The 13,394-nt window shown below is 40.6% G+C and overlaps 1 protein-coding gene across 3 annotated transcripts in view; it reads right to left on the bottom strand.

Annotated features, from left to right (window-relative positions):
• TRIP4 (thyroid hormone receptor interactor 4) overlaps window positions 1–13,394 on the bottom strand; it is a 66,583-nt gene that overhangs the window by 19,689 nt on the left and 33,500 nt on the right. For all 3 annotated transcript variants that reach the window (XM_019948135.3, XM_073799724.1, XM_033851800.2), the window contains 2 exons: window positions 10,460–10,584; window positions 9,232–9,323 (listed from right to left, as the gene is read on the bottom strand). In XM_019948135.3, the coding sequence (XP_019803694.2) occupies window positions 9,232–9,323; window positions 10,460–10,584 (217 nt within the window). The remainder of the gene's footprint in view (window positions 1–9,231; window positions 9,324–10,459; window positions 10,585–13,394) is intronic.

The raw sequence follows: 13,394 nt of genomic DNA, 5'->3' as shown, positions 1-13,394 counted from the left end.
ACAATACCTCTTTATCAAGTAACATGTCTTTTAGAACAAAACAGATTAAAATATTTTAAAAAGTCCAACTGAAAAATCATAGAAAAACTGATTTTTGTATGGCGATCACATACTACAGAACATCTCTCCTTTACTGCTACAATACAGGCTTCCTTTGCCACACAGCTCCTTTATTTTAAAAAGTCATTTTCCTTAAAAGAAAATTCTCTTCTTATGTATACCCCATCTAGACTAATGGTACTACCATTTACCCCCTCACCGCAGCCAGAAACCAAAGTCTATCTTAGACTTCTTTCTCTCTCCCTTCACATCCAATCAAATCACCAAGTCCTACAGACTTTATCTCCTAAACATTTCAAACATCTGTTCCTTTCTTTCCAACTCAACTGCCAGAGCATTGTTGCTGGCCTCCATCATGCCTCCACCTGGACAATCATGATAATTTCCTAACTCATCTACTTGTTTTCAGGCTTGCCTCATCCAGCCCATCTTTCCTGCTGCTGCCAGAACAATCTTTCTAAAATGTACATCTTATTATCTTATTACATCACTTACATGGTTGCCTTCAGAATACAAGTCAAATTATTTCACATAGCATTTAAGGCTTTTCATATATCAACCAGTGCCTGCCCCTCAATTTATTGTCACTACCGTTAAGTGAACACCTACTATGTGCCAAGCTATATGCTAGGACACTGGAGACAACAAGGTGAGCTGACATAGATGGTGACCTAAAGGAACTACATGTGAACATATAATTACCCAAAAAAAAAAAAAAAGGTTAAAAATGTAAATAGAAATATGAACACAGTAGCCCAGTGAAGGAAGTAATTAATCCTGTCAGGGAGGAAATGGGTTGAGGTCAGCAAAGACTCTACAGGAGACAGGGACACCTGAGCTCTTTCAAAGAATGAATAGAATTCTCATGGGGGACAAAAGCATGGAGACATAGGAAGGTATATTGAGGAAGATATAAATTCTGCTTTCTTCAGGGATTGCCTTTTTTTTTGAAGGTTTCTTCACTCTCCCCACCCTGCTTCCAGCCAAGCTGAATTAGAAATGAGATCCCTTCCTTTATGCATTCCTTTGGTCATATGATAATTATCACGGTTGGGTTTTCTTGTCTCAGTCTCTTCTAGAAGACTTAAAAAGTTCAAGAGGGGATGGAATATCTTGTTAAAACTCCAGATCCTTAATCTTTAGCACAGTGCCTGGCACATGACAGATGGTCAATAAATACTTGCTGAATGTGTGATTATATAATATTCCAAGTAATAACGTCTTAAATTAGGAGATAATTTGCCCCCTGGTTCATAAAGTACACTGAATAACAAACTAAGAAGCCGTTCAACAGATTGCAAAAAGATAGCAAGGTTGTAACGCTACAGCAGATTCCTTCTAGATCAAGCAGACTGCTTTCTCTCTAAGCCTGGGTTTACTTATAGGTAAAATGAAGGTGTCACATTAAGTGACTGAATCTACCTACATAAAACCTTGCATCTGTCCCCACCCCTCTTGTCTCATTCCACTGGCATTTCCTAGAACAGATTTTAAAAATATATCCAACCTGGATGACAAGTGTCTCCTCACTAGACTTCTTTTTTTTTTTTTTTTTTGCGGTATGTGGGCCTCTCACTGTTGTGGCCTCTCCCGTTGCGGAGCACAGGCTCCAGACGCGTAGGCTCAGCGGCCATGGCTCATGGGCCCAGCCGCTCCGCGGCATGTGGGATCTTCCCGGTCCGGGGCACGAACCCGTGTCCCTTGCATCGGCAGGCGGACTCTCAATCACTGCGCCACCAGGGAAGCCCCTCACTAGACTTCTTACCTTCAGTCTCTTCACCGCAATCCATCTTCCACATTGCTGCCAGATTCATTTTCTGGCTCCGATGGCCTTCAAAACACCCCTCCCGGATCCCACAACGGACTAGAGAAAAAAGTCTTAACTCTGTAGCTTATCACTCAAAGCTATCTACCATCTGACCACAACATACCTTTCCATTCAACAAAGTGGTTTGCTATTATTCTCCATACAGGCCCATGACTTTCCACCTCACATTACTCCCTCTCCCTTAGAATATGCTTTCTTACCATGGAAGTAGGAAGACTTGAACAGCAACCCCAATTCTACCATTTACTGACTGACAGTACACAAGTTATCTTAACTCTGAGTCTTAAGTTCTCTCATCTCTAAAAGAGGAGTAAAGATACCTTGCTTGGTATCAAGTTGCTGTGAGGATTAGAAAATAACATACGTAATAGGTCTGGCACATAATAACTGATCAAAAAATGATAGATTTTATCATTAAGACGCTTCAAGGCTAATTCAAAAGCCACATTCCTAAGATGTTCAACATTGCTAATTGTTAGAGAAATGCAAATCACACCTACAATGAACTACCACCTCACACCAGTCAGAATGGCCATCATTAAAAGTCTACAGATAACAAATGCTGGAGAGGGTATGGAGAAAAAGGAACCCTCCTACACTGTTGGTGGGAATTTAAGTTGATGCAGCCACTATTCAAAACGGTATGAGGTTCCTCAGAAAACTAAAAACAGAATTACCATATGATCCAGCAATCCCACTCCTGGGCACATACCTGGACAAAACCATAATTTAAAAAGATACATGCACTCCTATGTTCATAGCAGCACTATTTACGATAGCCAAGACGTGGAAACAACCTAAATGTCCATTGACAGATGAGTGGATAAAGAAGATGTGGTACATACATACAATGGAATACTACTCAGCCATAAAAAAGAGCAAAATAATGCCATTTGCAGCAACATGGATGCAACTAGAGATTATCATACTAAGTGAAGTAAGTCAGAAAGAGAAAGACAAATACCATATGATATCACTTTTATGTGGACTCTAAAATATGGCACAAGTGAACCTATCTACAAAACAGAAATAGACTCACAGACATAGAGAAGAGACTTGTGGTTGCCAAGGGGGAGGTTGGGTGGGGGAGGGATGGATTGGGAGTTTGGGGTTAGTAGATGCAAACTATTACATATATTGGGTTGGCCCAAAAGTTCGTTCGGGTTGTCCCCTAACATCGTAAGAAAAACCAGAATGAACTTTTTGGACAACCCAATAGAATGGATAAACAACAAGGTCCTACTGTATAGCACAGGGAACTATATTCAATATCCTGGGATAAACCATAATGGAAAAGAATATAAAAAAGAACGGGGCTTCCCTGGTGGTGCACTGGTTGAGAGTCTGCCTGCCGATGCAGGGGACACGGGTTCGTGCCCCGGTCCGGGACGATCCCGCATGCCGCGGAGCGGCTGGGCCCATGAGCCATGGCCGCTGAGCCTGCGCGTCCGGAGCCTGTGCTCCGCAACGGGAGAGGCCACAACAGTGAGAGGCCCGCGTACCGAAAAAAAAGAATCCACCTGCCAATGCAGGGGACACAGGTTCGAGCCCTGCTCCTGGAAGATCCCACATGCTGCAGAGCAACTAAGCCCATGTGCCACAACTACTGAGCCTGTGCTCTAGAGCCCACGAACCACAACTATTGAGCCTGTGTGCCACAGCTACTGAAGCCCATGCGCCTAGAGCCTGTGCTCTGCAACAAGAGAAGCCACCAGAATGAGAAGCCTGCGCACCGCAACGAAGAGTAGCCCCCGCTCACCGCAACTAGAGAAAGCCCGCAGGCAGCGACAAAGACCCAACGCAGCCAAATAAATAAATAAATATATTTTTTAAAAAATTGAAAAAAAGAAACAGAAAGCATAATGCTTCCTGGATTATTTAAAAATGAGCATGGGGCTTCCCTGGTGGCGCAGTGGTTGAAAGTCCGCCCGCCGATGCAGGGGATACGGGTTCGTGCCCCGATCCGGGAAGATCCCACATGCCGCAAAGCGGCTAGGCCCGTGAGCCATGGCCACTGAGCCGGCGCGTCCAGAGCCTGTGCTCCGCAACGGGAGAGGCCACAACAGTGAGAGGCCCCGTACCGAAAAAAAAAGGTGAGCATGGCAGTCCTCAACTCATCAAGTGGACACTTGATACCCAGGTTGCAAACAACTCTAAAGACAGTCTGTTCTGACCTAGAAACTCAAGTAAATATTCTAGTCTTCATGAGAATTCTGAAAATACATTCCCTTTCTCCGTCAAGTGAGCTGTGATGTTAAAGAACTGCTTAGAGTTGGGCTAGCTGTTGCAGACACACAGTTCCCCCCTTTGTTGGGTCTCAGATGCAGCCCTCACAATCTCTTAGGAATCATACATTTTAGGTCTATGAATTGGCAGGTTTTCTTAGTAAAACAGAGAGGATATTTTCACATAATTTAAAAGAGAATTTGGGGACTCTGCATTTTTCAATGCCAATGCCTGGTTTGAATACTGTCTATTATTTCCTTCATTCTCTAATTTCTCATCTCTCAGACTTACGGACAATCCTTTGGTGATAGAAGCCGATGATTTCCACACATGAAGTGATATATGCGATCTTCCTGAAGATCTGTATCGCACGGATACTCATATAAAAAGGAACAAGTAATACTCTCTTCCGCACTGGAAGACAGTAATTCTTTTGTTGATGTCAATTTGTAGGCACCCTGCAGTAGAACTGCCTCAGTGTAATTCCTTAAATACAGGATCTTGGCTATTACAAAAGCCATATGATCAAATGGACTAAAAGGTCGGTAAGCTGGCAGGAGAAGAATGGATTTAGTACAAAACAAGTAGAATAATCAATGACCTCAGAGATTTCTGACAAATCAGATTTTCTATTGAAGGCAGAGATATAAATAGCACAAACACAATACAGACACATAGAAACAAAAGCCACCAACTCAACTTTCTGTTTGACAACTTGTTAGGTCTAGAGAACTGTTCAAACCACAGCTGCTAATGGTTATGGATTTGGCAATCAAAATGTCTTTGTTAAAAAAAAGGTTTTAACTGCCTTACTATTGAGGTTACAAACCACAGCCTTGATGCATTGTTGCAGTCAACATCCTCCCTGCTGTTTTCGAGAGCTTACATCTGCTGCTGGCAGATAAAACCCCGGCAAGGCATGGGCTTCTTCCAGGGGAGTACAGGAGAAGTTTTAACTAGATGGCTCTCATCTACCTTTCTTTCCTGAGTTGAGCCTACAGCCTTTGCTGTATCATTCCTATCTTGTTTAGGTAGATCCCCTGCCATTACTCAGGAGGACTGATGGTCTAGCAGGATTTTTTTCTGGCACACATCGGCCATGCCAGCCATACTACTTTTAGAAGACAAAAGGAAGATGAGTTCTTAGCTCAGGGGAAAGCACTTTAAGCACATATTTTTAAAGCCACTTATAGAGTGGTGCACTTGATTTTAAACATCCACTAATAAAACCTTTTCTGTTTTTTTTTTTTTTTTTTAAGGAACTAAATGATCACACTATGCCAAAAATAGTGAGGGCTTAGTATATTTTAACTTATCAAAGAAAAGCCAAGAATGAAAGGTCAGGAAGTAAATTACTGAGTTTCTTTGGGGAAGGAAAAAGTTAGAAACAAGATGGAGAATTAAAACATGGTTCCAAGTCACACAGGAGATTAGTTTCAGTTGAAATAAAAATTACTAGATCCACACTGGTTTTCAAAGAAAATATGGGACTTCCCTGGTAGTCCAGAGGTTAGGACTCTGCACTTCCACTTCAGGAGGCACGGGTTCGATCCCTGGTCGGGGAACTAAGATCCTAGAGGCCCCGCAGTGCAGCCAAAAAAGTAAAAAAAAAAAAAAAAAAAGGAAAATGCAGTTCAGCTGGGTGATGAGGAATGAGTGTGAAGATGCAGAAAGACATAAGTCAGGAAACTGTTTCCTGGATCATTCTCCCTCAGTGAACCGACCTATGAGGACAAAAAAACCCAAACATACTTAGGCTAGCACTTGCTAACTATATATATACCACAAGATACCAGTATGCAAATATGTTGGTGGGGGCTGTTGTGGTCAGAAAGGTATGAGAACACTGCATATTACATTCACCAGATAAATCAGAGAATTGTATCAGAGTCAAAATGCACACCAGCACATTCAGGGCTCTGAGAAATTCTGCAGTAAACAAACAAATTTGTTTAATCCAAATAAATTTTCCAAATGTGTGTGTCAACAGAAACCCCTCACCCCCCTGTTTTTCCAGAAAACACCTATGCCATGGAATAGTTTGGGAAATGCTAGTCTAGGGGTATTACCCCTAAACTCTCAACTCATTCTTGAAAAAACGAGAATAACATTGGTAAAACAGACTAAGCAATCACGATTCTTACATCACAGAACCCTAGCTCAAACAGAGACAGGTAGATTACCAAAGGTGCTCGAGACATTTTCCAAAAGACAGCCAAATACCAAAGCTACGACCTTTAAAAGTGGTAAGATCCTCACTCAATAAATAATCCCCAAATAGGGCTAATATCAATTGTGAATACATTCATGTGCTACTCTCAAACACAGAAAAGAAAGAATGGGGAAAAGCCACAGAAAAGCTGACCATAGGGAAAATGGATATGAGCTCCTGTTTGATGAAACCTCATGGCTTTTGGCATTTTAGGATATTCTAATGTCATACACATCAGGGAAATTCATAAAGAGTTGCCCGGACCTCCAGCTGGGAACATATGGGAGGATTCCTACAGTTCTATGTGCTGCCCTCAGCATCCTCAGGATAAAAGACAGAATATAAGCTCAGGTAGGAGTATCATGCTGACCTGAAAGAGAGGTACCCTTGAGAAACCAAAAAGATTTGTTTTGTTAATTATATTTCTAATTCCCATAAGCCTTGTGGTACTCTGTAGATTAGGATTACAGCCCCCTACCCTTCTCAACACAAATTTGTGGCAGAAAGAAGATTGGTTAACTGCCTAGAAATTGAATTCATTTGACCTTGTATCAAGTGGTGGTCTGCTTGATCAACAAATGAGAAAGTAAGGGAAGGCCCCGGCCAAAACACCACCCACACTGCCAGATGCTCCTGGGTTCTCTTTTAGAATGCAAATATCCTCATAAGAAAATATAACACATCAAGTGATACTAAGCTCTTCATGAGTCTCTAAAACTGTAAAGCCTACACCAATGTAAGGAATTTTTACAATTATTACTTCTAGAATGAAAAAAAGGGAGGAGAGGAAAGAAGACATTGAAAAAAATCAGCAAAAGGTCCATAGATAGATAGAACAGGCACAAGTGGTGTGGAAGACAAAGGGCCTCCATGTATTTACAGTTTTGCCTAGGTCTAGATCAGGTACTAAGAGCAGAACAAAAGGGTCGGAGTCAAAATTCACACTTTGTTATACAGTAGAGACTAACACACCATTGTAAAGCAATTATACTCCAATAAAGATGTTAAAAAAACACACAAAATTCACACCAAAACGCAAGCACTGTACTCATATACATAAAGTCCAAAACGCAAGCACTGTACTCATATACATAATCAGAAAAGGGCTGAGGAGGCAATCCACAAGCAAATGAAAGACAGAAAACTAGAGGGACTTCCCTGGTGGTCCAGTGGTTAAGACTGTGCTCGCAGCGCAGATCCCTGGTCGGGGAACTAAGATCATGCATGCCGCACGGCGCGGCATTAAAAAAAAAAAAAATAGAGACAGAAAACTAGAGGGATAATAATTACTGGCTAAAACCTGTGAGGAACGAACAGAGGGAGTGAGATGGATGGGAACAGTATTTTGTTTGTTTTGTTTTTTTAAAGCAGACACTGGGACTTCCCTGGTGGCGCAGTGGTTAAAAATCTGCCTGCAGGGCTTCCCTGGTGGCGCAGTGGTTGAGAATGCAGGGGACATGGGTTCAAGCCCCGGTCTGGGAGGATCATTCCGCGGAGCAGCTAGGCCTGTGAGCCACAACTACTGAGCCTGCGCATCTGGAGGCTGTGCTCCGCAACAAGAGAGGCCGCGACAGTGAGAGGCCCGTGCACCGCAATGAAGAGTGGCCCCCGCTTGCCACAACTAGAGAAAGCCCTCGCACAGAAATGAAGACCCAACACAGCAAAAGTAAATAAATTAACTAATAAACTTCGACCCCCAACATCGAAAAAAAAAAAAAGAATCCACCTGCCAATGCAGGGGACACGGGTTCAAACCCTGGTCCGGGAAGATCCGGGAAGATCCCACATGCAGCGGAGCAACTAAGCCCGCGCGCCACAACTACTGAGCCTGTGCTCTAGAGCCCGCGAGCCACAACTACTGAGCCCGTGTGCCACAACTACTGAAGCCCGCGTGTCTAGGGCCCGTGCTAAGCAACAAGAGAAGACACTGCAACGAGAGGCCTGTGCACCGCAATGAAGAGTAGGCCCCGTTCACTGCAACTAGAGAAAGCCTGCGTGCAGCAACGAAGACCTAATGCAGCCAAAAATAAATAAATTAATTAATTAATTAATTAATACAGCTATATAAAAAAAAGCAGACACTAATAGCAGTAACGAAAGGCACAGAAGAGTCTGCAAAGCAAAGAATTTACTGAGAAAATTAAGCTGAAGAATATGCTCTTAAGCACAGTGATGGAACCGCTATTGTGTAAAGTAACTGTTCAAAAAACAGGAAAACCATACTGTTAGGTAAGACTTTTTAGGCTTTAAGGATGGAGTTTCCCACTTTGGATTCCTGCTAGACTAAACATAAGGCTCTAAATTTCAAGAATTTTCCAATTAAGCTAAAGTCCTTCAGCTCCCTCTGCTGTTCAAAAATGTACTCTAGTTACGTCAGTTCAATCTCCAGTAATCAAAATAAATAAAAATACATACATACAATATGTACACACACACACACCCAAAGCTGGCACAGTCCAGGCAATCAGAGTTCAAATATACTTGTCTTTCATGAATTCCCTGGTCTGGACCAAACGTTCCAGAGTACGTAATAACAAATTCTACCATTCCCACTACCTAACTGAAATAATTCAAGGAATAATGAAGGATTTCTTTGCCAAGAGCCGAAGTTTTATTAAGGGATGAGGACTCTACACTATTAACTGGATTGTGGCAATAGCTTTTTAGGCAGAAATGTATATGTACCAGTCCTCCACACACTAGGAACCAAAGCATCACTAAATTTTTTCCATTTCTCCCATTGTCTTTTCTCTCCCCAATATTCCCTCCTTAGAAGATTCTCCAAACATGTCTAAATTCAGTTTCTAGCTCCTTACTATCTACAGGATACTCTGAGTTGAAGGATCTACAGGTCAGCTACTGTGGCAAACAAAGCATCTGTCCCAGAGAAATACTCTTTACTCACCTGATTCTTAAATTGCTTCTGGGACAAGCAGTCAGTTAGGTCCACACAGCCCAGAAGACAACCTGATGGATAGTCATTGGGAAATTCCACATCTAAATTGAGAATAACAGAAGGATTACATAAATTTCTTCTTTGTGACCCTGGAACTCACAAATCTGTCTTCAATTCTGAACAAATCACTTTCTCTATTATCTATTTATGGACATAAGGAAAACAATGAGGCTTTTTACTTGGCACAACTGTTTGTATTTTAGCAAAACATTTAGTGAGTAGCTGGCTTAGTCCACTATCCACATCCTAAACTATAGGAAAATAAGCCTCATACCATTGAAGTTCAAGGACCCCACAACTTCACTCGAAACAAATCAATTCCACTATACCCAACTGGATCAGACTAGAATTTGGTGGTGACAGGTTCTGGAAACAAGCTTGAGGTGTCAAGAGAAAAACATAAAAATGCAGTTAAGAAACATAAGAATGTCAAAACATGAATTTAAAAGAACCCAGGGACTTCCCTGGCAGTCCAGTGGTTAAGACTCCGCACTTCCACTGCAGAGGGCATGGGCTCGATCCCTGGTCAGGGAACTAAGATCCTGAATGCTGCAGGTGCACACACCCCCAAATAATAATAATAATAATTCCTAAAGCTTGGTTTCTTAACTTTTAAAGGTGGTTCTGTAATTATCCTCTCATTTTACCTTCAAAACTACTGTATGGGCTGAATAAGAGGAAGGAAGCCAAGACATCCAAGGGTCAGAAGTGTTTTTTAGGATCCAAACCGAGTGTTTGGGGTGACTGTCAAAACTCACTGCTTAAGTCAACCAACTTTGATCTGTCCAAATCCAATAGCATATGTCTATTGGAGTCACTCCCAATAATAAAAAGTCTTATTTGCGGTTGTTCTTACCAATCTAAACATCCCAGAATTTATAGTAGTTATTTTACTCTCATAATAAAAAAAATGTAGAAAATTAAGACTAGTTGGTTGATTTCTGGTGTTGGGAATGGATATTTTTATTTGTACTGTTTGGTGAATTAATGTTTTGAACAGCTGTCCATGATTTGCTACTAAACAAACAAACAAACAAACACAAAGTTTAAAGTCCCTTTCAGCCAAAAAAAAAAAAACCACAAAAAAGCCACAGGAAGAAGGAGGTGAAAGAAGAAGAACATCAATGACTTCTCTCCACAAAGTAAGACTGAAATTAGAAGAATATATGGCCGTTACCTTTCCCACGAAGGAGAAGATATGTAGTCTGGAGTTCTGAAACTTCTTGAGGAGAGGGTCTTTTGGCTGTGGCTGCTATCCAAAGTCGTCCTCTATGTGGGGTGTACCAGCTTCTGCCCTCCACCCTTAAACAAATACAAATTTAGTAGAAAGAATCTAAATTTTAGTGTCTTGGAAGATCTCATAACGTACAGCAAATTATCCAGTTGAACCAAGAGATCTATAGATGATACCTCACCAAGAAGGGTATTTTTCGTAAAAAACATTTTTCCTACAATACCTTTCACTTGCGTATAAACCCTGTTCTCTAGTTTTCCCTATCATCAGAACAAAGGCAATTCATCTCTCTCAGTTCCTATTTTTTACTTGATCTCTGTAACTCAGAAATGAAGCTTTCACTAGCCTTGGGACTTCTACAATCCAAACCTTCTATTTTCAAGGCATCCAAGTTGTCCCACAAAAATGAAAATCCTTGCCTTTGAGTCATGAAAGATTTTGTTCATTGTTCTCCAACCTGAAAATCCTAGAAAATCCTAGAAAAATCCTCACCCACACATAACTAGAAAAATCCTCACCCACACATAACTCCCCAAGAATAGTACCTTCATAATTACTATTTAATAGAATTTAAGTAAATAAAAATGCTTATCATCTTTACTCTAAATTGCAACCACATTCATTTATATTTTCTAAGTATTTTATAAAGGGTTATGTTCTTTGCAGATAATTAAACAACCCATTAGCTAGTCTGAAAGAATCTTTAAGTAGAATAACAAAAGGCAATCAAGAGAATGTATTACTGCCTACTTTCCAAGGATTACAAAAAGATGTTTCTCCTTTAGTTCCTACAAAATGAAATAAAGTAGCTTGATAATATAACCCTATTATACTTGTCTTATAATGGGAAACGGAATTTCTCATACCCTTAGTTTTCCAATATAGATGAATTGGAAGAGCACCAGGCACACAGTGGGTACTCAATAAATGAGGAATGAATCAATATATTTCTCCCTCTACACCAAATGATCCACAGGGTTACTGGGAAAACGTTCTCACAAATGTGGCAGAACCACCCACTTTCTTTCTGTGGGATTAGTGATTGTGGGCTGGATGCTGTTCATCCTGTTCTTTCCAGTGAGAAAATCTGGATAACACAGATCCAAAACAGGACGAGAGAAATGTAAACATTCAGATTCCCTCTGCAGAAAGCAAGCTGTTTAGTTTTCTACTTTGGAAAAGGAAGACACCTCAACTGCAGAGAACTGAAAGAGAAGAATAGACATCTGAGGGCCCAGGTGCCCTGGAGCAGAAGCAGATTCACATATACTTGTTGTAATGCCACTACATACATGGATTATGAAACACTTTGGAGCCAAAGAAAGAAAGCCTGACCTTGAAGAGGGGAGAAAAATGATAACACACCTTCACGAAGGAGGCAAATCTCAACTAACCATGGAAACCAACAAAGTAGAAATGATTGTTCCTAAATTCTGATAATAAATTTTCTTTCAGGAAATAGAGAAATGACTGAGGCTTACAAAGTAAGGGTGGAAAAAGCACTCTGAAAACCTGAACTCTAGTTCCATCTCTGCCACTAACTAGCTTTGTAATTCATAGCAAGCTCCTTTACCTTTGCCTGCTTAGGCGTTCAAGATTGTAATAATACTGGTCTGATCTACTTCAATACAGCTACTGCTTTGAAAACTGTAAAATTCTATTTAAATATAAATACATAAGGCATTATTATTGTTATGAGTTAGGACACTCCCAGGGATATAAAATTCTAAGAGATAAAATAAGAAGGAAAAAAGAGGTATCTGCATCCCCACATTCATTGCAGCATTATTTACAATAGCCAAAACATGGAGACCATGTAAATGTCCATCAATGAATGGATGGATAAAGAAAATGGATGAAGATTATTCAGCCATAAAAGAAAATGAAATCTTGCCATTTGCAGCAATATGGATCAACCTTGAAGTATTATGCTAAGTGAAATAAGTCAGAGAAAGATAAATACTTTATGATCTTACATGTGCAATCTGAAAAAAACAAACTCATAAATATGGAGAACAGACTGGATGAAGGTAGTCAAAAGATACAAACTTCTAATTATAAGATAAATCCTGGGGATGTAATGTACAGCACGGTGACTACAGTTAACAATACTGTATTGTATAGTTGAAAGTTGCTAAGAGAATAGATCTTAAAGGTTCTCATCACAAGAAACAAAAAATTTGTAACTATGCAAGGTGATGGATGTTTTGTTTTGTTTTGTTTGTTTGTTTTGCGGTATGCGGGCCTCGCACTGTTGTGGCCTCTCCCGTTGCGGAGCAATAGGCTCCGGAGGCGCAGGCTCAGCGGCCATGGCTCACGGGCCCAGCCGCTCCGCGGCACGTGGGATCTTCCCAGACCAGGGCACGAACCCGTGTCCCCTGCATTGGCAGGTGGACTCTCAACCACTGCACCACCAGGGAAGCCCAAGGTGATGGATGTTAACCAAATTTATTGTGGTGATCATTTTACAATATATATATATATGTAATCATTATGTTGTACACCCTGACGATGTTATATATCAATTATATCTCAATAAAACTGAGAAAACAAGGGAAAATGAACATGTAATGATAAGTGAAAGAAGAAAAACATAAACGTAAATATATATTATGACCTCATTATGTAACAATTTCCACAGGAAAAGAATATAAATAAATACTCCAAAATGCTAACGGTAGCTGTTTCTAGGTGGTGGAATTATAGATGATCTTTCTTTTTCTAGCTGCTTTTCTGTATTTATCAATTTTCTATTTACATTTATAAAAGCAAAGGAAAGAACTATTTTTTAAAAGTTGCATTGAGAAGAAACATATGAAACCATGGAATAGTAAGCTATTACCATCACTAACACGGACCACGACTTAACTTTATAATA

Source organism: Tursiops truncatus, chromosome 2 (genome assembly GCF_011762595.2).
Source record: "Tursiops truncatus isolate mTurTru1 chromosome 2, mTurTru1.mat.Y, whole genome shotgun sequence".
NCBI classification, from domain to species: domain Eukaryota; kingdom Metazoa; phylum Chordata; class Mammalia; order Artiodactyla; family Delphinidae; genus Tursiops; species Tursiops truncatus.
This window is presented reverse-complemented; position numbering and strand designations above follow the sequence as displayed.